This window comes from Mobula birostris, chromosome 5, assembly GCF_030028105.1.
Source record: "Mobula birostris isolate sMobBir1 chromosome 5, sMobBir1.hap1, whole genome shotgun sequence".
Classification (NCBI taxonomy): domain Eukaryota; kingdom Metazoa; phylum Chordata; class Chondrichthyes; order Myliobatiformes; family Myliobatidae; genus Mobula; species Mobula birostris.
In genome coordinates this window covers 85,636,594-85,663,829 of record NC_092374.1, presented here as the reverse complement: position 1 = coordinate 85,663,829, position 27,236 = coordinate 85,636,594, and the positions used below count along the sequence as shown (strand labels likewise).

General features: G+C 48.4%; 1 protein-coding gene across 2 annotated transcripts in view; it reads left to right on the top strand.

Moving 5' to 3' along the window:
- The window catches only part of LOC140197829 (polyamine-transporting ATPase 13A3-like), a 129,278-nt gene that overhangs the window by 81,804 nt on the left and 20,238 nt on the right, over positions 1-27,236 (top strand). Inside the window, exons 18-28 of one of the 2 annotated variants that reach the window (XM_072258304.1) lie at positions 2,359-2,512; positions 9,960-10,080; positions 10,694-10,818; positions 14,091-14,257; positions 15,693-15,824; positions 17,134-17,213; positions 19,869-19,911; positions 20,566-20,675; positions 20,773-20,869; positions 21,470-21,542; positions 26,426-26,603. In XM_072258304.1, the coding sequence (XP_072114405.1) occupies positions 2,359-2,512; positions 9,960-10,080; positions 10,694-10,818; positions 14,091-14,257; positions 15,693-15,824; positions 17,134-17,213; positions 19,869-19,911; positions 20,566-20,675; positions 20,773-20,869; positions 21,470-21,542; positions 26,426-26,603 (1,280 nt within the window). The remainder of the gene's footprint in view (positions 1-2,358; positions 2,513-9,959; positions 10,081-10,693; positions 10,819-14,090; positions 14,258-15,692; positions 15,825-17,133; positions 17,214-19,868; positions 19,912-20,565; positions 20,676-20,772; positions 20,870-21,469; positions 21,543-26,425; positions 26,604-27,236) is intronic. The other variant, XM_072258305.1, reaches the window with a different exon arrangement.

Sequence of the window (27,236 nt, the reverse complement as noted above, 5' to 3'; positions counted from 1 at the left end):
AGGGACATGAATGTCTCAGTGCAGGTTGATGGGAGTAGGCAGTTTAAGTGATTTTTGCGAGGATTAGATGGACTAAAGGGCTTGTTTCTGTGCAGTACTTTTCTATAACTAGAACTCTTTTCTAAATGGACATCTCTCTATTTTGAGGCTGTGCCTTCTGGTCTAGACTCCCCGTACTATAGGAAACATCCCCTCCACATCCACTCTTTCTAAGCCTTTCAATAGGTTTCAATGAGACTCCCCGTCTCCCTTGCTCATTCTTCTAAATTCCAGCAAGTACAGGCCCAGGGCCATCAAACACTGCTTCTCCTTAACCTTTTTGTTCCCAGAATCTTTCTCGTGAAACTCCTCTGGGTCCTTTCAAATGCCAGCACATCTTTGTTAGATAAGGGGTCACAATACTCCATGTGGTCTGACCAACACCTTATAAAGCCTCAACATTACATCCTTGTTTACAATCATTATGTTTTTAAGATAATAAACAAGCACTTCAATAGACTGAGAAGGATGCACTCTTAATGTAGGCAAATGAGATTAGTTGGGCAAGGAGATCGGCATAAAGATAATGGTCTAAAGGTCTTGTTTTTGTTTTCTTCATTTATACCTCCCATTTCCATTCTGACATGGTCACTGCCTCTTATACCACCTGGATGGGGCCACACTCAGGTTGGAGGAGCAACACCTTAAATTCTGTTTGGATTACCTCCAACATGATGGCATGAACATCAATTACTCACACTTATGTTAATTGTTCCCCCCCCCAACACCTTTACCGTTCCCCATTCTTGTTTCCTTCTCTCACCTTATCTCCTTACCAGCCCAGTACCCACCTCTAGAGCTCCTCTTCTTCTCCTTTCTTCCATAGTCTTCTGTCCTCCTCTATCAGATTCCCCAACCTCTCGCACTTTATCTCCTCACCAATTGACTTCCCAACACTTTACTTCAGTCCCTCCCCTTCTTTCAGTTTCAACTATCACCTACCACCTTGTAAATCTTCCTCCCCTCATCCCCAACTTCTTGCTCTGACTTCTCCCCTTCCCTTCCAGTCCTGACGAAGGGTCTCTGCCCAAAATAACAACTGTTTACTCTCTTCCATTGATGCTGCCTGACCTGTTGAGTTCCTCCAGCATTTTGTGTGCGTTGCCCTGGATCTACAGATGTTCTGGTGTTCGTGGCCTGTTTCTATACTGTTCTGCTCTCTGAAACACTGTCTCTTCATGTGGAGTGGTGAGGAAAGAGGAGACAACACACAATGGGGTCCAGAGAGCAAAAGCTACTGTTTCAGGGGTAAAGTGCTAATCATAATAAAGACTTGTGTAAATCTTGTAATAAACATGCAGTGTGCATGTAAATTTAACTCCTAGTTGAGGGAACGCACACCAGTGCTCTTCGAGGGAAAGGTAGAGCAGCTTCAAGTTCCTGGGTGTCAACATCTCACAGGATCTATCCTGGGGGGAACACGTAGTGGTTAGCACAACGCCTTGTAGTACAGGTGACCCACTGCTGCCTGTAAGGAGTTCTCGCCATGACTCTCTGAAACATGATTCTCTGGTTTCCTCCCTCAGTCCAAAGGTGTACTGGGTGGTTGGTTAATTAGTCATTGTAAATTGTCCCATGATTAGGTGGCTACATTTTATGAGAAACTTGAGGAGATTTAGTATGTCACCAAAGACTCTAGGAAATTTCTTCATATGTACTATGGAGAGCATTCTGACTGGTTGCATTGGAAAAAGCTGTAGAGGGTTGCAAACTCAAATCAGCAACAACATGGGCAGGCACCAGCCTTCCCACCATTGAGGACATCTTCAAAAGTGATGGCTCTGTCATGAAGGATCCTCACCATCCAGGACGTGCCCTCTTCTCATTACTACCATCATGGAGGAGGTCTAAGAGCCTGAGGACACACGCTTCCTCCAGGCACTCTGCTGAGGATCAGCTTCTTCCTCCCCAACCTCAAGTTTCTGAGTGACCCATGAATGCTACCTCACTATTTTGCTGGTCTTTTGTATTATGTATTTTTTATATATTCTTGTAATTTATAGTAATTTTTATGTATTACCCCATGCTACTGCCGCAAAACAACACATTTCACTACATACTGTATGTCAGTAATAACATACCTGATTCCACTGACCTGCCTTCATGATTGCATCAGTGTGTTGGACCCGAGATAGGTCCTCTCAGGTGCTGATGTCCGGAGGCAGAAACTTGCCACAGTGCTAATGAGGGGAGCGCAGGCTTGTGCGGGGCTGATGTTACCCATTCCACCACGCCTGTAGCATCTACTTTAACACCGCATCATAGCTGTGAAGGCGTTTGTTTCCTCTGCTCAGTTGAGATCATCTTGCTACCTTTCAGAATTCCTACGAGATTGGAATCATCAGCCAGTTCCCCTTCTCCTCAGCCCTGCAGCGGATGAGCGTGGTGACCTGCACCCTTGGTCAGCGGCGGCTGGTGGCTTACATGAAGGGGGCCCCTGAGACTGTGGCCAGCCTGTGTAAGAAGGAGACAGGTACGTCAAGCTAAATCCTCAAGTTCAAGTTAATTGTCTTCTGATTGTACATATATACAACGAACAAAACAATGTTTCTCCGGACCATGGTGCGCACACAAAGTGCAAATGTTGTACAATCTTCTATGCGGTGGTGTGCTGGGGCACTGGCATCAACATGGATGATGCCAACAGGGTCAATAAACTGATTAGAAAGGCTGGCTCTGTTATAGGAGTCAAGCTGGACACACTAGAGGCTGTTGGTAGAACAAAGGATTCTACGGAAAATCCTGGCAATTCTGGACAATGCTAAACTTGAGGGTTCTGCTTCGACAGGCAACTCTTCTCCATCTGCCAAAAGCTGAACTTCCCGGTGGCCAAATATTTTAATTCTGATTCCCATTCCCGTTCCGTCATGTCAGTCCATGGCCTCTTCCTGTGCCAAGATGACGCCACCCTCAGGGTGGAGGTATGAATATCGATTTCACCATCCGGTTAAAAAGAATTCCCTCCCCTTTCCTTTTGTTCCCCAGTCTGGCCTCTTACCATTTCTCACCTGTCTATCACCTCCCCCGGGATCCCTCTTCCTTCCCTTTCTCCTACGGTCCACTCTCCTCTCCTAGCAGATTCTTTCCTCTCCAGCCCTTTACCTTTCCCACTCACCTGGCTTCACCTATCACCTTCTAGCCTTCCTCCTTCCCCTCCCCCTGTCTTTTTATTCTGGTATCTACCCCCTTCCTTTCCAGTCCTGATGAAGGGTCTCGGCCCGAAACGTTGACTGCTTATTCACTTCTATTCATACTGCCTGACATGCTGAGTTCCGCCGGCATTTTGTGCATGCTAACAAAATATAATGCAAAATGCATATGATGTGTGTAGACCCCATCCCTTCATGGACCCTTCCTCTGGTATTTCAACTTAAAGTTCTACCCTCTGATCTTTGGTCTGGATGGTGGAGGTCTCAGAGATACTGCTGAATACTCCTTGGCAAGTTCCTGCTGTGTACTTTGGCATCAGTGCTGGTGTAGGACTGGCTGAATGTTCTGGCTGCTGGAATAGGGGCTGTCAGGCGGTGGATGTCCTCTGAGAGGAGAGCGATGTTGACTGGAGTCAGGGCTTTATGCTTTGACTCTTGGTGGGGTTGCCCATGCCAAACAGGTTAAAGGGTAGAGGCCAGACTAAGAGTGGTCCACTGGTCCTCCAGGTTTGGGGGTTCAGCTCAGGGCTAACAACTCTGACTGGTGAAACAATTGTTACGGAAACAGCAATGAAGAATGCTTCTACATCTGAGTGCGATGGTATTCCTGAGTCTTCACTCGAGACTTGAATGACTGACAGTAGTGAAGACCGAGAGGAAGCTACTGACATGATGAAGGAAACACTAAACACTGCCAGAGACAGAGGGCCTTCATTGTTGCTTTAAATGCCAGCGGCATTATGGGCAGAGTAAGTAGGCGGTGGGTGTGATATGTTGCGGCCTTTAGAACCCTGCTCGTCCAGCCAGTGGAACTTATTCTGTTGTGCTCTGAAGGAGAGGATGATTGTACTGAGTTCTTGCATCTCGATCTGTGCAACTTCTTTCACCTCTGCTCAGAACTGATCCTATGGCCTATTGCCTCAATTTTAAGGATTCTTTACGACTCATATTCTCACTATTTTGATTTGCACAGTTTGTCTTCTTTTGGTTCCTTGTCAATCTTCATCTGTTTATGTAGAATTTTCCATTTAAAAAAAAATCTTTTTTCCTGTGAATGCCTGCCAGAAAATGAATCTCAAGGTAGCATATGGTAACATATAAGACCATAAGGTATAGGCTGGGCCGGTGCGGGGATGCCGCCTCTTGGTGAGGCCGAGGCTGGGGCACCGTCGACGGCCTGCAGCCAGTGCGAGGCGGAGGGGGCGAGGCCCAAGGCCTGGAGCTGGCCTGCCGCTCGTCGAGACTGCCGCCGCCACCTGGTACGGCCAGCGCGGCGGCGAGCTGTGAGCCCACTTCCATAGGCCAGTATCCAAGGTGATCATCCCACGGCGGAGCAGGCGGAAGAGGAGACATCTCCCAACGGCTGCAAAGGCGGATGAGGATGCCCAACAATGGGTAGGGAGGCTTGCGAGCACGCTGCAAGAACTGCCGTAGACCCACAACACTCAGGGCTTGTCTACCTAGCGTGTGAAGCCTGGATTCGGCGGACTGTGCGGAAGAAACCATCACTGGTTCAATGGGCAGAAAGGCGATTCTCAGCAATGCGTCGTGGAGCGCTAAGAGGGCACAGTGAGACACACAGAACACTGCTGGCCATCCGCTGCATCCTGACCTATCTCCAGCCGTCTCGACTATGTCTTGCCACTGGGTCCAGATAGGCCGGGACGAGAGAGCGAGGCTGACGACCTGCGCAACTCTCCCTCACTTTAATCCACGTCAAGCGCAAGTCATGACTTCACACCCAACGCGCAACCTAAAGTCCTGTGGTGATGGGGGAGTGGCGAAGCAGCAGGTACGGATACACTGGAAGCTGTAGTCACAAACCTGCACACAGGCGGCCCAGGGCGTAGGGTCGCTCTCTACTGGACTGAAGCAGCAGTTGAGTTCGGCAGCCCCCTGGGTGTCTGAGCAGCCCTCTTTAGGATCGCTCTGCTCACCTCCATGGAGGAAGGGGCACGAAAAGGTGCCTCAAACATAGTCTGCTTCACCTCACCCTGGCCAGCTTACCGTGGCTGGTGGGGATCCCTCATAGCGGTCGACCTACAACAGTGAAGAAGAAAGTGATGGTGCTCAACCTTGGCACATGGAACGTGAGAACTCTGCGAGATAACGTCAAGGCAGACAGACCAGAGAGAAGAACTGCACTGGTTGCAAAAGAGCTAGCTCGCTACAACATGGACATAGCAGCTCTCAGCGAATCGCACCTAGCAGACAAGGGCCAGCTGACAGAACGTAGTAGTGGATACACGTTCTTCTGGAGCAGTCGCAGCAACGCTGAACGATGAGAAGCAGGCGTGGGATTTGCCATCAATTCTAACCTCGCCCGTAAACTCATCAAGCACCCAGAGAGCATCAACGACCGCCTGATGACACTTCTGCTCCCACTTGCAAACAAGAAGCGTGCTACGCTGATTAGTGCCTACGCTCCCACCATGACCAACACAGATGACATTAAAGACAAGTTCTATGAAGAACTCGACGCCCTCATCTCAGCAATCCCACAGTCAGAGAAGCTCATCGTTCTCGGGGACTTCAATGCCAGAGTAGGGACAGACTACCAAACCTGGGAAGGGATCATTGAAAGACACGGCACTGGCAAGTGTAACAACAATGGCCTTCTGCTCCTCAAGACATGTGCCACACACGACCTTGTCATCACCAACACCCTGTTCCACCTACCCACCCGTAAGAAGACGTCATGGATGCACCCACGCTCGAAGCACAGGCATCTGATTGACTACATCATCACCAGGAAGAGGGACAGGATGGATGTCAGAGTGACGAGAGCCATGTGTGGTGCCGACTGCTGGACCGACCACCGCCTCATTGTGTCCAAGTTCAGGCTTCGCATTCTGCCCATGAGAAGACCCCAAGGGCAGAAGACTGCAAAGAGGCTGAATGTCTCCAAGCTGAAAAGCAGCAGGGTTGCAGAAGAATTCGTCGATGACCTTGAAGGCAGACTGCCAGACACACCACAGGATGATGGGACCAGCATTGAGGAACAGTGGACGGCCTTCAGAGACGCTGTCTACACTACCGTCCTCGAACATCTCGGACCAGCAACCCGAAGAAACCAAGACTGGTTCGATGAGAATGATGAAGAAATACAGGCACTACTAACGGAGAAACATCAACATTACAGAACGACCCCACGTCACTAGCCAAGAAAGATGCCTTTACCAACGCAAGAAGAAAGGTGCAGAAAAAACTTTGTGAGATGCAGGACAGCTGGTTCAGCAAGAAGGCCAATGAAATCCAGGGCTACGCAGACAGCCACGACATAAAGCGCTTCTACGATGCGCTTAAGGCTGTATACGGACTCCAGTCCTCCGGCTCCTCACCCCTCCTCAACGCAGATGAGACGCAGCTGCTGACAGAGAAGAAGCAGATTCTGGATCGGTGGGCTGAGCACTTTAACAACGTCCTTAACCGCCCTGCCAACATCAACGACGAGGCCATTGCCCACCTGCCCCAGGTAGAGATCAACAAGAACCTCGACACCCTCCCCACAGTAGATGAAGTCAGGAAAGCAGTGAAGCAACTCTCCTGTGGCAAAGCACCAGGACCCGATGCAATCCCTGCTGAGGTATACAAAGCAGGAGGCCCTGTCATGATGCAAAAGCTGACTGTACTCTTCCAGTCCATGTGGAAAAAGGGACGGGTCCTGCAACAGCTGAAAGATGCCAGTATAGTCCACATCTACAAGAGGAAAGGCAACCGCCAGTCTTGCGACAACCACCGAGGCATCTCCCTCTTGTCCATTGCGGGGAAGATTCTGGCCCGCGTCATGCTCAACCGCCTTCTCCAACATCCTGAGCAAGGTCTGCTCCCAGAAAGCCAGTGCGGCTTCCGTGCTGAACGTGGGACCGTGGACATGATTTTTGCTGCGCGCCAACTCCAGGAAAAATGCCAGGAGCAACACAGCGACCTCTTCGTGACCTTTGTCGCTCTAACCAAGGCTTTCGATACGGTCAGCAGAGAAGGCTTGTGGAAGATCATGGAGAAGTTTGGCTACCCCAGCAAGTTCATCACAATCGTCCGGCAGTTCCACGACGGTATGATGGTGAAAGTTCTGGATGACGGCGACAAGTCGGAGGCCTTCCCAGTGACAAATGGCGTCAAACAAGGCTGCGTTCTTGCCCCGACTCTGTTCAGTATGGTATTCTCTGCCATGCTGACAGATGCCTTCCGTAACTATGAAGAAGGAATCCACGTCAGGTACAGGACTGACGGCAGGTTGTTCAACCTTAGGCGCCTGCAGGCAGTTACAAAGGTGCAAGAGACTGTCATCAGAGACTTCTTGTTTGCTGATGACTGCGCACTCAACGCCAGCACAGAGCAGGAGATGCAGCGTGAAATGGACTGCTTCTCACAAACCTGCGATAACTTCGGTCTCACTATCAGCACCAAAAAGACCAAAGTTATGTACCAGCCTGCCCCAGGAAAGCCATACCAGGAGCCGCGCATCACGGTGAAGGGCCAGAACCTCCAGGCAGTCGATAACTTCACCTACCTGGGCAGCATACTCTCTCGCGCAGTGAACATAGACACTGAGGTCAACAACAGGATTGCCAAAGCCAGCGCCGCCTTTGGGAGACTCCGTGAGAACGTCTGGGAGCGGAGAGGACTCAGCCTTACCACCAAGCTGAAGGTCTACTGTGCAGTGGTCCTTACCACCCTTCTTTACGTCAGCGAGACCTGGACTGTCTACAGCAGACACGCCAAACAGCTCAACCACTTTCACCTGAGCTGTCTCCGCAGACTCCTCCACATCAGGTGGCAGGACAAAGTCCCCGACACGGAAATCCTGGAACGAGCTGGGCTGTGCTGCGTCTACACCCTCCTGCTGAAAGCCCAAGCCAGGCGGGCTGGACATGTGGTCAGAATGCCCGACAGCCGATTGCCTACGCAGCTGCTGTACGGAGAACTGTTTCAGGGCAAGCACTCAGTCGGGGGGCAGAAGAAACGTTACAAAGACTGCCTGAAAGCGTCCCTCAAAGGCCTGGGTGTCGACATCAACACGTGGGAGACGCTTGCCCTCGACCGTCCAGCTTGGCACAGCAAGATCACCACAGGAGCCCGTGCAGCTGAAGTCAGGCGCATCATCGAGGCGCAACGAAAGTGTGCTGTGCGCAAGGCCCGAGCAGCATCCACTGCCACGACAGCACCCACCCACTTGTGTCCCACATGTGGGCGAGCCTTCAGGGCCCCGATTGGCCTCATCAGTCACCTCCGGACCCACAGCCACCAATCTCCCATTTGACTTTGAAGCCATGGTCATCTTCGATTGCGAAGGACAAACAACAAGGTATAGGAATAGAATTAGGCCATTTGGCCCATCAAGTCTGCTCCGCCATTTCATCATGGCTGATCCATTTCTCTCTCAGCCCCAATCTCCTGCCTTCTCCCCATAACCCTGCATGCCCTGACTAATCAAGAACCTGTCAACCTTGCCTTAAATATACTCAATGACTTGGCCTCCACATCGCCAGTGGCAACAAATTCCACAGATTCACCACTCTGGCTAAAGAAATTTTCTCCTCGTCATTCTAAAAGGAAGGCCCTCTATTCTGAGGGCTGTGTCCTCTGGTCTTGGACTCCCCCACCATAGGAAACATCCTCTCCACATCCACTCTCTCGAGACCTTTCAACATTCGATAGTTTTCAATGCGATTCCCCCTCATTCTTCTGAATTCTGGTGAGGTTGAGGCTACTCATGTGACAAGCTATTCAATCCTGCAATCACTTTCATGAATATCCTTTGAACCGTCACCAATGTCAGCTCAACCTTTCTTAGATAAAGGGCCCAAAACTGCTCACAGTGCTCCAAATGAGGCCTCACCAGTACTGTATAAAGCCTCAACATTACATCCTTGCTTTTATATTCTACTTAGTTTGGTAATAAATTTCTTTTGAACTTTGAACATATGACCCTTCCTCCCAGGTGACCAAGTGTGGTAGCTGTCCGAACACAGTCAAGAATTTGTCTCATCCCTGAGGAAATAGGGGGGAGCAGTCAGGAGAATGTCAGAATCCACAGGGGTATCCAGCCCCTCTCCCAAGCTTGGGCAGGGATCGGACCTCCAGGCATTTCTGCCCAGCAAACTACAGGGCTGGAGGGCACAGATGAGGTTAGAACAACAATGGAATAGTATGATTAAACATTATTTTACTGTATCATATTAGTAACAGTACATGCTGGGCAACTTGCAGAGCAGAGGCTACGAGACAAAAATGTGCTCACTTGAAAACCCAGATGAAAAGAGAGATCTCCATGCATGAGAGACCCAGTCAATTCACCCACGTGATCATTCGACCACGTTCTCACAATCGATCCAATACGGTTTGGTAGTTCAGTTGGAAACCCACCATCTACATCAGTGGGCAGTGGGAGAGAGCACTTGAGGAGCACTTCTCTTCTCACTACCACCACCAGGCAGGTGGTACAGGAGTCTTAGTTCCCCAACGATCAGGTTCCTGAACCAGGGTGGATAGTTTCACTCACCTCATATTGAACTGATTCTACAACCTACAGACTCATTTTCAAGGACCCTTTACAATTCTCATGTTCTCAGTATTAATTTCATTTGTGCAGTTTGAATTCATTGTTTAACAGTCTTTATTTATATATAGTTTTCCGTAAAATTCTATTGTATTTTTCCCTACAATGTCTGCGAGAAAATGAATCTCTGGATAGTGTATGGTGACATGTATGTGCTTCAGCAATAATTTCACTCTGAACTTAGAGCTTCCATTCCCTTTCTGTGACAGTGCCAGAAGATTTCTCGCACATCCTGGAGAAGTTCACCCGGCAGGGGCTGAGGGTGATCGCGCTGGCCAGTCGCAAGTTGGAGTCCAAGCTGACCTGGCACAAGGTGCAGACAGTGAACAGGTAACCACAACGGACGAAACTCACCTCTCCAGATTCACCCGCACCCCCTCCCGACCCTCGAATCCTCCATTCAGATTCTCTCTCCCCATCCCCCAACTTCCAACCCTCGATCACTAACCTGACAAATCCCTGAGAATGACCCACAGCCCAAACTCTCTGATCCCTTTAATCCTTGACCTTCAACCCTAGTGCTCTCTGATTTCCTTGACCCTTGAGCTTCAGCTCTAGTTGTTTCTGATCACCTTGATCCCTGACATTCACCCCTCTGATCCCCTTTACCCCTAACCCATAGCCCGAGGGATCTCGAGCTCAACGCGACCGCTGACTCTGAGTTGCAGAACTCTTTGAGCCACCTCCCACCCCACTCCTCCGCTCCATGAACTCCTACTTTCAATGTCAGCACTTGCCAACATTTCTCGCCCTGACCTTTGGTCCCTGCGGTCGTTGACACCATTGATTCTCAGTCCCTGTATCACCTCCCCTCCCAATCTCCCTACCTCCCATCATATCTCGTTCCTTAATCCTCCGGCCAGACCACCCCACTTTCACAACCTGCCTCTCCCCCTCTGGAGGTTCGGTCCGCAATACTGACCGCACTGCCCTTTTTCCACAGAGCGGTGATCGAAACCAACATGGAGTTCTTGGGGCTGATCATGATGCAGAACAAGCTGAAGCCTTGCTCCATCTCTGTCATCAGGGAGCTCGAGAGCGCCCGCATCCGCACAGTGATGGTGACAGGTATATACTCCCACGTCCCGTTGGCACCTTGTCCGAGGTGTCAGTGAGATCACATCTCATGCGGCAGTGTAGAAGGCTTACAGCGCCCTGCCCTCCATCAGTCAGGGCACTGAGTGTAGGAGTTGGGATGTTACACCCTAGCTGTATGAGACATTGGTGAAGCTGCATTTGGAATATTGTGTTCAGTTTTAGACACCCTGCTGTATAGATGCCTATAAGCTGGAAAGAGTGCAGGGTAGATTTACGAAGGATACTGGTGCTCGATAGGGTGAGTTACAGAAAATACAATATGACAGCACAGTACAAACCTGTCAGCCGTGATATTGTGTCAAGCATTAGACATAAGAATTAAGCCACTCGGCCCATCGAATTACCGCTATTCAATCATGGCTGATTTATTTTCCTTCTCAACCCTATTCTCCTGCCATCTCCCCATAACCTTTGATGCCCTGACTAATCAAGAACCTATCGACCCCCACTTCAAATATACCCAGTGTCTTGGCCTGCACAGCCGTCTGTGGCGATGAATTCCATAGATCCATCACCCTCTGGCGAAAGGAATTCTTCCTTGAACCCTTCTCTCCTACAACACCCTCACCCTTCCATTTTACTTCATGCATGTGGCTGTCTTAAGAGTCTCTTAAATGTCTATATTGCATCAGTCTCTACCATCACCCTGGCAGAATGTTCCAGACACCTACCACTCTCTTTCAGGGCAGAAGAACTACCTTTGACATCTCCAATCGTCTTGTATGGAAGTCCTCCAGTACTGGCCAATGCTGCCCTGGAAGAAGGCCACAGACTGTCCATTCTATCTATGCCTCTTGTAATTTTGTACACCTCTCATCCTCCTTCGCTCCAAAGAGAAAAGCCCTATCTCTCACACAAATGTTCCTCATAAAACGTGTTCTCTAATCCAGGTAGTAACCGGATAAATCTCTTCTGCACCTTCTCTAACACTTCCACTTTCCTATAGAACATAGAAGAGTACAGCACAGGAACAGGTCAGAGCCCGCTTAAAAAGTAAATCAAAGCCCCCCCCCACCCAAAAAACTAATCCCTCCTACCTACACCATGTCCATATCCGTCCATCTTCCTCACATCCATGTGCCTATCGAAATGTCTCTTTAGAAGCCTCTAATGTATTTGCCTCTACCAGCATATCAGGCAGTGCATTCCAGGCATCCACCACAGTCTGAGTAGAAAACTTACCCCTCTCACCTTCAATGCATGTCCTCTGGTATTAGAATTTCATATAATGAGGTGACCAGAACTGAACAGGACACTCCAAGTATAACCAGTTTTATAGAGCTGCAACATTCCTTGCGGCTCTTAAACAGAATCCCGCAACTAGTGAAGGCCAGCTTATCAAATGCCTTCTTACCACGTGCAGCAACTTGGAAGGTTCTGTGGAGTTGAACCCCATGATCTCTCTACGCCTCCACACTGTGAAGAATCCCGCGATTGACCTGGTACTCTGCCTTCAAGTTCGGTCTTCCAAAGTGTATCACTTCACACAAAGTTCAAAGTAAATTTATTATCAAACTACATGTATGTCACAGTGTACAGTACTGTGCAAGAGTCTTTGGCATGACTATCTATAGCTAGGGTGCCTAAGACTTTTGCACAGTTGTAGTAATTTTATGTATTGCAGTGTACTGCTGCTCAAAAAAAGAAAGCTAATTTCATGACATATATGAGTGATGATAAACCTGATTCTGATATGGGTCTCTATTGTGGACTGAGAGTGGGAAGAGGGCAGGGAGAGGGGAATCATGGTTGGGAAAAGGAGAAGGGAGAGGGGAGGGAGTGGGAAGCACCAGAGAGACATTCTGTAATGATCAATAAACCAATTGTTTGGAATCAAATGACCTTGGCTGGTGTCTCAGGGCCGGGTGTGACTGCACCCGTGCCACCCTCCACCCTGCCCTGTGCTTAAGGCTTTTGCCCAACCCTGAGATTCATTTTCTTGTGGGAATACTCAATAAATCCATAATAGAATAATAAACATAACAGAATCAATAAAAAGCCACAGTGCAAATACAAAAAAGAAATAATAAGTATTGAGTACATGAGATGACGAGTCCTTGAAAGTGATTTCATTGGTTGTGGGAACATTTCAGTGATAGGGCAAGTGAAGTTGAGTGAAACTATCCTTTTTGGTTCAAGAGCCTGATGGTTAAGAGGTAATAACTGTTCGTGAATGTGGTGGGATGAGAGCTCGGAAAAGGTTCCCTGGAATGCTTACAGTGATTAAGACTTTGATCTGTAAGCTTAGACTTAATAAACTTGGGCCGAGTTCCTTAAAGTAGAGAAGCTTATGGGACGATTTACCAGCAGTGCACAAGACCTCACAGGCAAAGCCCTCCCCATTATTAAGCACATTTACAAGGAGTTTATTTACTTATTGCCCATTGCACCCTTCATCGCTGTCTGTCCTTGGCCACTCAGATATAGAAAGATTCTTTATTGCTGTTTCCGTAACAGTTTTGTTTTAGCAGTCAGGGTTGTAACCCCTGAGCTGAACCCCCAGACCTGGAGGACTGGTGGACCACTCTTAGTCTGGCCTCTACCTTTTGACCTGTTTGGCATGGATGACCCAACCAAGAGCCATAAAGCCCTGACTCCAGCCAACACAGCTCCGGGTCATTGAGGCACGTAAATCTCTGAACCATGACAAGGTTGTGGTCCTCGTGGAGGAGGTACAAAGAGCGCTGCTACAAAAACACAGCATCCATCTTCAAGGACCCCTGCTATCCAGCCCGTGCTCTCTTCTCACCACTAACATCAGACAGGAGGAACAGAAGCCTCCTGTTCCATACTTCCATAATTCCATACTACCTGGTTCAGGAACAGTTAGCCTACAACCATCAGGCTCCTGAACCAGCATGGATAACTTCACTGACCACTCATCTGAACTGACTCTATGACCTTTCAAGGACTCTTTACAACTCATGTTGTCAGTGTTATTTTTATTTGCACAGTTTGTCTTCTTTTAAACATTGGTTAATTATCAGTTTTTGTGTATGTATAGTTCATAAAGTCCTATTACATTTTTTCTCTAAATGCTTGCCAACAATGAATATTGAGGTGGTATATGCTAACATATAGCTATGTACTTTGGTAATAAATTTACTTTGAACTTTATACCCCTCAAACCTCAAGTAGAAGCACTGGTGATGTTGGGTTGGGGTTTTCAGGGTGGTGGAATGGCAGGGTGCACGTGATCTCTGGATAGACCACTTACCTCTGCTGTGCCCTCCTATCACCAGGGGACAACATGCTGACCGCCTTGTCTGTGGCCCGCGAGTCTGGGATGATCCCCCCGCATGGGAAGGTGATCGTCACGGAGGCGACACCCCCCAAGGATGGTCAGGTGGCCAACATAACCTGGCAGTACACAGAAGAGGCGGGCATCTGGAAGGCACATGAAACCAAGGTAGTCTACGTGTATCCCAGCACTGCTCCTGGACTACACATGGCCCCAGTCTCATGTGGGACCCTCTCCCATGTCTTGTCTACGTAGCCCACCCCACCCCCCAACCAGTTTCAGTTTCAGGTAGCAAACTATTATGAATGAGGAGTGTTTGATGGCTCTGGGCCTGTACTCACTGGGGTTTAGAAGAATGAGGGGGCCCCTCGTTGAAACTGATGGAATATTGAAAAGCATAGATTGAGTGGATATGGAGAAGATGTTCCCTGTAGTAGGAGAGTCTAGGACCAGAGGGCACAGCTTCAGAACAGAGATGAGGAGGAATTTCTTTAGCTCGAGGGCAGTGAATCTGTGGAATTCATTGCCACAGACAGCCGTGGAGGCCAAGTCATTGGATACACTGTATTTAAAGCAGAGGTTGGTAAGTTCTTGAATAGTAAGGATGTCAAAGGTACGGGTAGAAGTTAGGAGAATGGGGTTGAGAGGGAAAATAAATCAGCCATGATCAAATGGTGAACAATCTCGATGGGCGAATGAACTAATTCTGCTCCCATGTCTTATGGCCAAATGATATTGGGAATTCAATTCCTCCAGAAATGTCTTGTCAAACCCCCTGGGTTAGACAGTTGAAATCTTTTAAGTTTGATCTCAGCCAGAATATTGTTCACTTCAAGTTTCTTCACTTTGGGAAATATTGGGGGGTGGGGGTACAGAGATCTTTCTCTGGAATGGTGTCTGATGTGATGGATATAATCAGTAACCGGAGAAGCTGGGGATGTTTTCCTTGCCTCTAAAAAGTTTTTGGGGAGATTTGAGAGTTACATCTCCTTTAAGAATACATCCTCACCACTACCCCTGCACAGAGGCTATATTGTGCCCCATCTCCCAAAACCAGTATCTCTGCAACCTGAAATCCCATACATTCAGAAGAGAAACACAAAGCTGGGGTCACCACCATGTCCTCTATTTCTGCGGCAGAGACAGTAAATCCTCTGCCTCACAACTCCAGAGACCCAGGTTGAACCCCGATCTCTGTGGCTCGGTATGTGTGTGTGCTCTCGCTCCCCCGTACTCCCTGCCCCACACTCTCTTGCTCTTGTGACCACCCCAGTTCCCCTGATAAAGCTGTTCATTCCTGTCTTGCCTGTTTGATGCCCCCCCCCTCCGGTCAGAAAAGCACAACAAGACAATGAGCCAGGGTTTCGGGCTGTTGTGAGACAATTAGAGGATGGGTGAATCAGTAAAGAGAGCAGGTTATCTGAAACTGGGGAAGTTGTGTTCAGGCTGTCGGGCCGTAGCATCAGCCATGATTGTTCGGTGACAGGCAGAACCACTCTAAACAGAATGTCTGCCTACACTCACATCCCTGGTATCTGAAGTCTGTCCCCATTCCTTACTGACAAGCCTTGCTGCTACTCTCACCAATCCTCTGGCTCTCCAGGATATTCAAATAACCGTGGAGGATACCTGCTCAAAAGACGCGCCCCAATTACCAGACGCCTGCTACCACTTTGCCATGAGTGGAAAGTCCTTTGATGTGATCACGGAGCACTTTCCTGATCTGCTTCCCAAGGTGAGTCTGGATTTCCCTTCTCCCTGGTGTCCTTCCACAGCCTGAGCTGCTCTCCAACAGTCACTAGTCACTCACTGGCTGCAGATCCAATTGGAGTTGACTTCCGGGGGCAGGGGTGGTCTGGGGGGCGGGGGGGGAAATTGCAGAAATCTCAGCAACCTGCTGCTTAGATTTTTATAAAAGCATAAAGGAACCGGAAACCATTCATGGTTCCACATGACCCTACCTGCCACGTTCTCTTTCTTCTTCAGGTACCCAGCTACTATACTCAAACTCATCTAGGTGCTCTTGTTTAGAGCTGCCTTCCTAAGCTTGTGGTATGTCCTATTCTCTGTCTCCCCAACCATTCCTTCACCCTACCCACTTCCTGCTGCAACATCTCTCCCCTATTCCTCGCCCCTCCACTGTTTCATTCACACGCTCCTGGTACAAGGGGCAGCATGGAAAAGACACTGTAAAACTCCCTTTACACTGTCCCATCACACACTCCCAGAGTCAGACACAGAGTGAAGCTCCCTCTACACTGTCCCATCACACACTCCCAGAGTCAGACACAGAGTGAAGCTCCCTCTACACTGACCCATCACACACTCCCAGCTCCCAGGGTCAGACACAGAGTGAAGCTCCCTCCACACTGTCCCATCACACACTCCCAGCTCCCAGGGTCAGACACAGAGTGAAGCTCCCTCTACACTGTCCCATCACACACTCCCAGGGTCAGACACAGAGTGAAGCTCCCTCTACTCTGTCCCATCACACACTCCCCAGGTCAGACACAGAGTGAAGCTCCCTCTACACTGTCCCATCACACACTCTCAGGGTCAGACACAGAGTGAAACTCCCTCTACACTGTCCCATCACACACTCCCAGGGTCAGACACAGAATGAAACTCCCTCTACACTGTCCCATCACACACTCCCAGGGTCAGACACAGAGTGAAACTCCCTCTACACTGTCCCATCACACACTCCCAGGGTCAGACACAGAGTGAATCTCCCTCTGAGGTTGAGGAAACAGATTCATTGTGTTGATTTTGTGCTAGCAATCTCAGTTCCCCCATAGGCTAGAAATGATATGAGCGGCAGGTGTTGGATGGGCTGCATTGATATTTGTTTTAATGCATGTGTGTGTACGTGTGTGAGTATGCATATTTGTGTGCATGCGTGTGTGCCTATGCAGGTACGGGTGTACATGCATGTAGCAGATATGTGTTTGTGCACGTGCATACATCAGTGCTTATGTGTGCGTACAGTACATTTTGCCTCTAGTTCTGCTGAGAGGTGTGACGCTCTGTATTTCTCTGCCCAGCTTCTACTGTATGGCACGGTTTACGCTCGAATGGCCCCAGATCAGAAAACCCAGCTGGTGGAGGAGCTCCAGAAAGTGGAGTGAGTACCGGATGTGGTCCAGCACGGCGCTAGGGTTGCTCTCCTTTTTGTTGATCAGCATGTCAGTGTGTAGCATCAACATCCTGCATTTTTATAGCATCTCAGATGTCCCTCTGCATTTTGTGCACCAAACCACAGCGAGAGACCAGGGCAGAAGAGCAGAGGTTTGGTTAAAGAGGGAGATTCAAGGGCAGTCTTAAGGAAAAGGGCAGGGATATTTGGAGAGGCTGCCAACTTCCTTTAACTTCTTTCCCCCCTCCTGCATTATGGAGAGTTTCTGTTCCTAGAAAACCAACCAAATCGCGATTTTCTGTAATGTTGAAAAAATTTGTTCCTTTCACATTTTGTGTTATCTTTTTTGCCTCAAGAAAGACTGAATACTTATTCCCTAATTTTGGATAGCGATTTGGAAGAGCCGCATTGGCTATTATCTTCTGGCAGCATGCTAACCCGCTAGCATAAGAATTGATTTCTCTAACTTCCTGTAACTCTCTCCCCCTCGGAATTCTCTATATTTCCATTCCCCATTCTGGCTCCCCTCTCAGTCCTCTTCTCCTCATCTGTCCATCACCTCCCTCAGGTGCCCCTCCTCCTTCCATAAGATATAGGATCAAAATTAGGCCATTTGACCCATTGAGTCTGTTCCAGCATTTCACCATTGCTGATCCACTTCCCTGTCAGCCTCGGTCTCCTGCCTTCTTGTATCCCTCCGTGCCCTGACTAATCAAGAATCTATCGACATCTGCCTTAAATACCCAATACCTTGGCCTCCTCAGCTGCCTGTGGCATCAAATTCCACAGATTCACAACTCTCTGGATAAAGAAATTCCTCTTCATCTCCATTCTAAATGAATGACCCTCTTCTGAGGCTGTGTCGTCTGCTGTTAGACTCCCCCACCAGAGGTAACATCCACTCCACGTCTACTCTATCAAGGCCTTTCAATATTCTATAGGTTTCAATGAGATTCCCCCTCATTCTTCTGAATTTTAGTGAATACAGCCCCAGAGCCATCAAACGCTCCTCATATGACAAGCCCTTCAATCTCTGAATCATTTTTGTGAACTTCCTTTGAACCTTCTCCAATGTCAGCACTTCCTTTCTTGGATAAGGGGCCCAAAACTGCTCGCAGTTCTCCAAGTGAGGCCTCGCCAGTGCCTTATAAGTTATCATCATTACATTCTTGCTTAATATTCTGGTTCCTCTCTTCCATGATCCACACTCCTCTCCTATCGGATTCTTCCTTCTTCCATCTGTTGTCCATCCACTTTCTCTCTCACCTAGCGTCACCTATCACTTTCCAATTTGTACTCCTCCTTTCCTGCCCCCAGCCGCCTTATTCTGGCTTCTGCTCCCTTCCTTTTCAGTCCTGATGTAGAGTCTCAGCATAAAATGTAGTCTGTTTATTAGGCAAACGCCACACCATAGAGCATGCGGTCAGCAATGACCTTTCCAAGCTCTGTTCAAACCCCATAAATCCACAAAAGTTTGTTCCTAGCCCAAGCTGCCCCTGGCTTTCAATGTGCAATTCTAATTTCACCGATGAGTTGAACGCAGTCTTGCCTTAGACTGGTGTTTGTTTGGTATAACTGTCCAGTGTGACATGTTTTCCAATCCAATAACAAGGCTCCAAAGTTGAAGAAAACATTCCATCTTTTTTTAAGAAACTAGAAAAACAAATAATGTCGGTGATGAAAACTAATTAATGTACAACTCGTGAAATAATGAAATAAACAGATTTAGCACATTAAATGTGCTTAATCTGTTCCTTTGAGATACAGCCCCTCGAGCCGTGCCGCCCAGCAATCCTCCAATTTAATCTGAGCCTAATCATGGGACAATTTACAATGACCAGTTAAGCTACCGACCGGTACGTCTTTGGAAGTGGGAGGAAACCAGAGCACCCAGAGGCAACCCACCCGGTCACGGGGAGATCGTACAAACTCCTTGCAGGCAGCGGTGGAAATTGAATCTGCCTCGCCTGTATCATACAACGTTGTGCTAGCCACTATGCTACTGTGTCACCCAAGTTTTCTTTAATGTAATTAAGCAATCAACAAAAAAGATATCACCCCCAAGTTCACTGACTTAGCTCTAGACTGACTATTTAATTACCTAGTTCACTCCTTTTAGCTCCAGGCTGACCTTAAAGACAAAGCAAGAATACATAACTAAGCTCAAACAAGAGAAAATCTGCAGATGCTGGAAATCCAAGCAACACACAGAAAATGCTGGCGGAACTCAGGAGGCCAGGCAGCATCTATGGAAAAGAGTACAGTCGACATTTCAGGCCAAGATCCCTTCATCAAAACCTGATGAAGGGTCTTGGCCTGAAACATTGACTGTTCCTTTTTCCATAGATGCTGCCTGGCCTGCTGAATTCCGCCAGCATTTTGTGTGCGTTACATAACTATGCCCCAACCCATGTGACTAACTACCATAATAAACATGCAACACAAAATGCAATGCAGACAGAAAATAGATACATGGCTTCTACATCCTCCATAGATGCTGCCTGACTTGCTGAGTTCCTCCAGTATTTTGTGTGTGTAATTTGTATTTTCTGGTGTTCTGTGAGATAGGTCTCCACAGTGGCTGTTGCTTTGCTGTTCAGACACCGTGTAAAGAGTTCACAACTGCCTTTTCTTTTGACACAGCTACTACGTTGGGATGTGTGGCGATGGTGCGAATGACTGCGGGGTGAGTAACAGATCCAGGCACTTGTTCCAGCAGGCCTCCCTCCTTGCCCTTGCCCTCCACCTCCCCCTCAAGTGCAGCAGTTGGGCTTGGATCCATGGGCTCCCTCTTTTTCAAATTGAGGTACAGGGTGGAATAGGCCCTTCTGGCTCTTAGAGCTATGCTGCCCAGCAACCCCCAATTTATTCCTAGCCTAACTGTAGGACAATTTACAGTGACCAATTAACCCTCCAACCTATGTCTTTGGACTGTGAGAGGAAACTGGAGCATGTGGAGGAAACCCATACGGTCAAGGGGAGTATGTACAAACTCCTTACAGGTAGTGGCAGGTCACTGGTACTATAAAGCGTTGTGCTAACCACTACACTATCATGCTATTTGTCATTGCAACAGTAAGTTTTACATCTTACACTGTACTGCTGCCAGAAAACAACACATTTCACAACATATGTCAGTGACAGTAAGCCTGATTCTGGTGAGCCTGAACCTGTGCCAGCTTGTTTATCAGCCCACTCCTCCACTGGGACACATTCCTCCTCACTGACTCCAGAGTGGGATGAGGCTTGGTGTTGACAACTGCTGCTGGCCTGGATCAGATGGGCCAAGTGGCGTGTTTATTTTTTGACTGGAATGTGACCCGATGCTTTCTCGGTGCAGGCACTGAGGCGAGCTCACGCTGGGATCTCCCTCTCAGAACTTGAGGCTTCTGTGGCTTCGCCATTCACATCGAAGACCCCCGACGTGTCCTGTGTACCGAAGCTCATCAGGTAATCTGCAGGAACTGAAGATACCCCTCGCTGACACTCAGGGTTCGGGCTCTCTGCCGCCTCTGTTACTTTCGCTGACTTGTTCTTTCCTTCGCAGGGAGGGGCGAACTGCCCTGGTCACCTCGTTCTGTGTCTTCAAGTTCATGGCTATGTACAGCCTCATCCAGTACCTCTCTGTCCTCCTGCTTTATTCGGTAGGTCGCTGCTTTCATTTTCATTTTTCATTTTTAAATCTTTTTTATTAATTATTATTGAAGATCAACAAAAAAAAATACATTAAAGTAATCAAGTCAACCTGTCAATATGTACAGTGAGAAATTAAATTATCAAATAACTGATTAACAATGCTTTCCCCGGTTTGAAGATCTCGAGGGCGGGGAGGAGTTGAGGTGTAGCGGGGAAGGGTGCAGGTGGCTGAAGGAGGTAGAGTTGAGCAAGACCTCGGGGAGGGTTACGGTGGAACACGGCATTGACGCTGTGCGGCTGTTAGTCTCCTGCTGTAGATGGACTTCAGATGCAAAAGATCCTTACTGTTGGACTTGGAGCTGAGAGATCTGCACTGCTGAAAGAAGGTGTTCATGACAGGCCCCAGCTGCCGTCAGCCTGTGCAGAGCGAGATCCATGCCGCTGCCTGTCTCTGGTGTGTGTTGTGTGACGTCCCACCCTCAGACAGAGAGTCATTATCAGAAATACCTGACAGTCAGGTATTCCTCCTGTGATCGGTACCTCACACACTGCAATGGTGCAACAGAACATGACCATCACCAAACTGTGACGTTGCATTTGTTTTTCAGATTCTGAGCAACCTGGGGGATGTCCAGTTCCTCTTCATAGACCTGGCCATCATCATGAGTATCATGTTCACAAGTAAGTACAGACCAGGATGGCGGCATGCAGCTGTCTGCCCCTGCAACCAGGCACCTTGGGAGTTTTGGCAGAGGCTGATAGGAAAATGCTGGAGGAACTCAGCAAGTCATCTATGGAGGGGAGTAAACAGTTGACGTTTCAGGCTGCGACCCTTCATCAGGGTTGGAAAGGAAATTGGGCAGAAGCTGGATTAGGAAAATGGGGTGGGGAAGAGAAAGAGTACAAGCTGGCAGATGATAGGTGATGGGGAAGGTGGGTGTGTAGGTGGGGGTGGGTGTTGATGGTGTGAGAAGCTGGGAGGTGACCTATGAAAGAGGTTAAGGGCTAAAGACCAACGAATCTCAGAGGGAAAGAGAGTGGACCATAGAAGAAAGGCAAGGAGGAGGGGCACAAGAGGGAGATGATGGGAAGGTAAGAAGAAGAGAAGAGGAGAGAGAAACCATATGGGAGAATCGAAAAGGAGAGAATGGGGAAGGGGGGTGGTGATTACCAGAAGTTAGAGAAATCCATGCCATCAGCTTGGAGGAATTCCCTGATGGAATATGAGGTGTTGCTCCTCCAGGTTTCATCCTCTGATCTCTGATGTGTTTGTGTGAGCCTCCTCCAATCTGAGTTTGGCCTCAACATGGCAGTAGAGGAGGCCGTGGACTGACATATCAAAATGGGACTGGAAAGTTGAATTGAAACAGGTAGCCACCAGGAGACCCTGCCTTTTGTGGTGGACAGAGCAGAGGTGCTGGACAATGTGGTCCCTCCAATCTACGTTGGGTCTCACCAATGTAGAGGAGGTTGCACTGAGAGTACCAGATGCAATAGATAACCCTGAAAGACTCGCAGGTGAAGTGAGTCATCACCTGGAAGGCCTGGTGAGGGAGAAGTGTAGAGGCAGATCTAGCACTTGTGATGTTTGCAGACATAAGTACCGGGGGGTGGGGGGGTGGAAAGTGGACAAGCGGACAAAGGGAGTCACGGAGAGAGCAGTCCCTACGGAAAGCGAAGAGAGGGTTGGGTGGGGGTGGTAGGATTCCATTGGAGATGACAGAAGTTGAGGAGAGTGATGTGCTGGATACAGAGGCTCGCAGGGTGGTAGGTAAGGACAAGCAGACGCTATCCCTGTTATGATGGTATGACTATCAGAGACTAACCCTATGGCTTCAGAAACTCCTAGTGCAAAGCTGATGAGTCTATCACACGTGTGCCCAAGATGGCACACACAAAAAATTGTTTGGCACGTAGCATAGAAACTCCTGCTAACTCTCCACATTAACACCAGTCAGTCCCTCTGGCTTCCCCTTCTAGTCAATGTTTAAAAAGTCCCATCCTGCAGACAATTCAGAAGGTTGAGATGCATGGAATCCACAGTGAATTGGCCCTTTGGATTCAGAATTGGCCTGCCCATAGGAGATAGAGGGTAGTGGTCGATGGTAGTGGTTCTGCTGGTGATCCGTGACCTGCAGAGATCTTTTTGAGGACTTGTGCTGTCTAGTATACACTTATAATTTATTAGGTAACTCCTAATAAATTGGCCCCTGAGTGTATGTTTGTGGTCTTCTGCTGCTGTAGCCCACCCATCCACTTCAAGGTTAGACATGTTATACGTTCAGAGATGCTGTCCTTTTGTAACATGTGGTTATTTGAGTTACTGTTGCCTTCCTGTCAGCTTGAACCATTCTCCTCTCACTAACAAGGCATTTTCACCCACACTGTCAATCACAGGATGTTTTTTCTGTTTTGCTTGTCACACCATTCTCTGTAAATTTTAGAGACTGTTATACAGGAAAATCCCAGGGAGATCAGCAGTTTCTGATATATTCAAACCACCCTGTCTGGCACAGTCAAAGTCACTTAGGTCATATTTCTTCCCCATTTTAATGTTTGGTTTGAACAACAACTGAACCTCTTGGCTATGTCTGCATACTTTGAGTTACTGCCACATGATTGGCTTATTAGATAATTGCATTAACTAGCAGGTAAACAAGTGTACCTAGTAAAGTAGCCACTGAGTGTATATTCAAATGACTTGGATATGTAAATCTGAAGATTGGTGGCTTTGTGGGTAGTGTAGAAGATTCCCAAAGGATGCAATGGGATATACAGTTCTGTGTAAAAGTCTTGGGCATGTATATGTAGCAAGGGTACTTAACACTTTTGCACAGTACTATATTTGTCAATGTAGAGCAGAGAGCAAGTTTGTAAATCTGGCAGGAGCAGAGGATGATGGGAACGGCAAGGTGAAGCGCCACGGGAGGGATGTGGGACAGTTGGCAGAGGAGTGCCAGAGACTGGGGTTGGTGCAGGTGCAGACATACCCAGCCCTCACTCACTCACTCTCACTCTCACTGATTCTCACTCTCACTCATTCTCACTCTCACTGATTCTCACTCGCACTCATTCTCACTCACACTCACTCTCACTCACTCACTCACACTCACCATCCATCCATCCATTGTGGATGTGGGCAGAGAAATGGCAGATGCAGTTTAACTCAGCCAAGTGTGAGAGGTTGCCCTTTGGGAATTCAGATGTAAAGGGACGGTACATTATTAATGGAAAGACTGATGTTGATGCAGCAGGGACTAATTCAGTTCAGTGGTCAACTAATTTAACTAGTTCAGCACAACATCATGGACCAAAGGGCCAGTTTCTGTGCTGTACTGTCACATAGATTATTTACCCTCTCTATAGATGCTCCGTGACCTTCTGAGTTCCACCAGCATTTTGTGTATTTTACTCTCTGTAACTGAGGCCTTTTGAGTTCTAGCAACATTCTCGTCAGTCTTCTATGTGCTCTTTCCAGCTTCATGACGTTTTTCCAAGGCTGAAAAAAATCGGAATCAAAGGAAAGAAACCGTCCCCTTTCGCTGACTGACCTGATGATACTTGGGAAGATAATCCTGGCGAGTGTTCTTGCCAGAGGGCCAAATGTGGGTGATGCCTCTGGGTGGGGAGGTGCAGGTGGATAGAGTGGCTAGAGATGATGAATCCTGCCGCCTGCTTGGGCAGACGAGGGAGAAGCATGGAAGGTGTACAGGGAAACCAGGAGCTGGCTATGGGAATGATCTAATGCATCAAAGAACACAGCATGGGGAGACACAAGCAACAACACTTCATATTCTGTCAACAACTCAATGGCTTGAACATTGAATTCTCCAGTCTCAGGTGACCTGCTCCCCTTCTGTCCTATTTTTCTCTCTCCTCCTGATCTATCCAGTTTCTCCCACACCACCCCAGTTCTTTCCACTCCTCCACTCCCTCCATCTGCCCATCATCCACACTCTGTCCCTGAGCTGTTCCTATCGGCTCTCCTCACCTCCATCTCTTGATTCCATTCTTCATCTTCCCTACATCTGCATCCCTTCAAGGTCATAGCACATAGAACAATGCAGGCCCTTCAACTTGCATTGAAGGTGGAAGCTGTTTGAATGTATGAACTGGGAGCAGGAGTAATCGCCTCAAATCTTCACTGCCATTCCAATCAATCCGTGCTGATCTGACATACATACTGTCCGTTAGGCCTGCCGCTGCTTAGGGCAGCAGTGAAGGTCCTCCATCCCTGTCTGACCTTGGCAACACAGCTGTAGATGGATTCTTCATTGCATTTCTGTAACAATTTTGTTTTGCCAATTAGGGTTATTAGCCCTGAGCTGAACCCTCGAACCCGGAGGATCAGTGGATCACTCTTGGACTGACCTCTACCCTTTGACCTGTTTGGCATAGGTGACCCTACCAAGAGCCAAAGTATAAAGCCCTGACTCCGGTCAGCATATCCCTCTGGGTCATTGAAGCACGCAATCCTCCAAACCACAACAAAGTTGTGGTCATCTTGGGGCGCTGATCTGACTGTAATCTAAACTGCTTTCATAGAACATAGAACACGAGAGCACAATGTGGGCCCTTCGACCCACAATATTGTGCCAACCTTTTAACCTACTTCACCATCAGTTTAACCCTTCCCTACCAGATGCCCCTCTTAAATGTCCCCAATGTATTGGCCTCAACCACCATCTGTTCTAGGCATCAACACTCCCTGTGTCAAAAACCTGCCTCTGACATCTCCCTTGTAGTTTCTTCCACTTACTTTAAGAGTATATCCTGTAGTATTACCCATTGACGCCCTAGGAAAAACACTCTGCCGATGCCTCTGACCGTCTTCCTCCAGGTACCTCCCACTCTCTGTATAAAAAGCTTCCTCTTGACACATCACAGTGTTACTGCCTGTTACACCACTGGTGTTGAGGGCAGCATTGAAAGTCCTCCATCTCTGGTGGTGTTCAGGGCTTCCTACATCATGTCAATAGCTTTCTTTTTGTTTTCACTACTGTCAGTCGTATAGGTCCTGGGTGGAGACTCAGGAATACCGTCACACTCAGGTACAGGAGGATTCTTCATTGCTGTTTCCATAACAATTTCGTTTGACCAGCCAGAGTTGTTAGCCCTGAACTGAACCCCCGAACCTGGAGGACTGGTGGACCACTCTTAGTCTGGCTGCTGCCCTTTAACCTGTTTGGCATGGGTGAGAGCCAAAGCGAAAAGACCTGACTCCAGCCAACGTAGCTCTTCAAGTCATTGAAGCACAGAAACCTCCAATCCCATGACAAGGTTGTGGTCCACTTGGAGGATACCTCACAGCCTCCGTTGCTATTACCGTTCTCTCCTCCCCCCATACCTGGAGCCACCCATCACCTATCAACTCTGCCTGTACCCCTTCCCCTTCATACCTCTAGACCACCTGTCTCTCCTCCTACTCTTTCAATCCAGATGAATGATTTCAACCCAAAACGTCAACTGTCCAAACCCACTGAGTTGCTCTGGGTGATTGTGCGTTGCTGCAGATCTCAGTGCCTGCCATTTCTTGTACCTCTAACACTGTCCTGTTCTTGCAGTGAGCTTGAATTCATCCTGGAAGGAGCTGGTGCCACAGAGGCCCCCAACCAGCCTGATGTCCGTACCGATCCTGCTCTCTATGTTGTTACAAACACTTCTCACACTGGCCTTTCAGGTCACTGCCTTTCTGCTGGTGAAGGAACAGCCCTGGTACAGGGCAGGAATACCCTCCCCAAAGTAAGTACCACTCACTCTCCATTCAATCCCTGTAAAGCAGACAACATTATTTAAGACTCCATCCATTGTGGACTTTTGGACATTATGTCTTCTCTTCCCCACCCCCCCACCCCCACCTTTATCTGGTAGAATAGTAGCATAGAGGTGAGCACAACACTTTACACTACTTGTGACCCGGGTTCAGTTCCCACCGCTGCCTGTAAGTGCGTTCTCCCTGTGATCGCTTGGGTTTCCTCCGGGTGCTCTGATTTCCTCCCACAGTCCAAAGACATACCGGTTGGTAGGTTAATTGCTCACTGTAAATTGTCCCGTGATTAGGCTAGGGTTAAATTGGGAGTTGCTGGGCAGCGTGGTTCGAAGGGTTGGAAGGTCCCATTTTATGCTGTATCTCAATAAATAAATACAGAAGTCCAACCAACGCACACACACACAAGATACTGGGGGGGCGGGATTCAGGTAGCATCTATGGAGGGGATGAAGTATCTCATCCCAAGACTGTTTCTTCCCCTCCATAAATGCCACCTGAATTGCCTGAGTTCCTCCAGCTGTTTGTGTGTGTGTGTCGATTGGACTCTCATATGTCTCTGGTTCTCCTAGTCTCTCCCATCGTGTCTCTGCACCCCCCCCCCACCA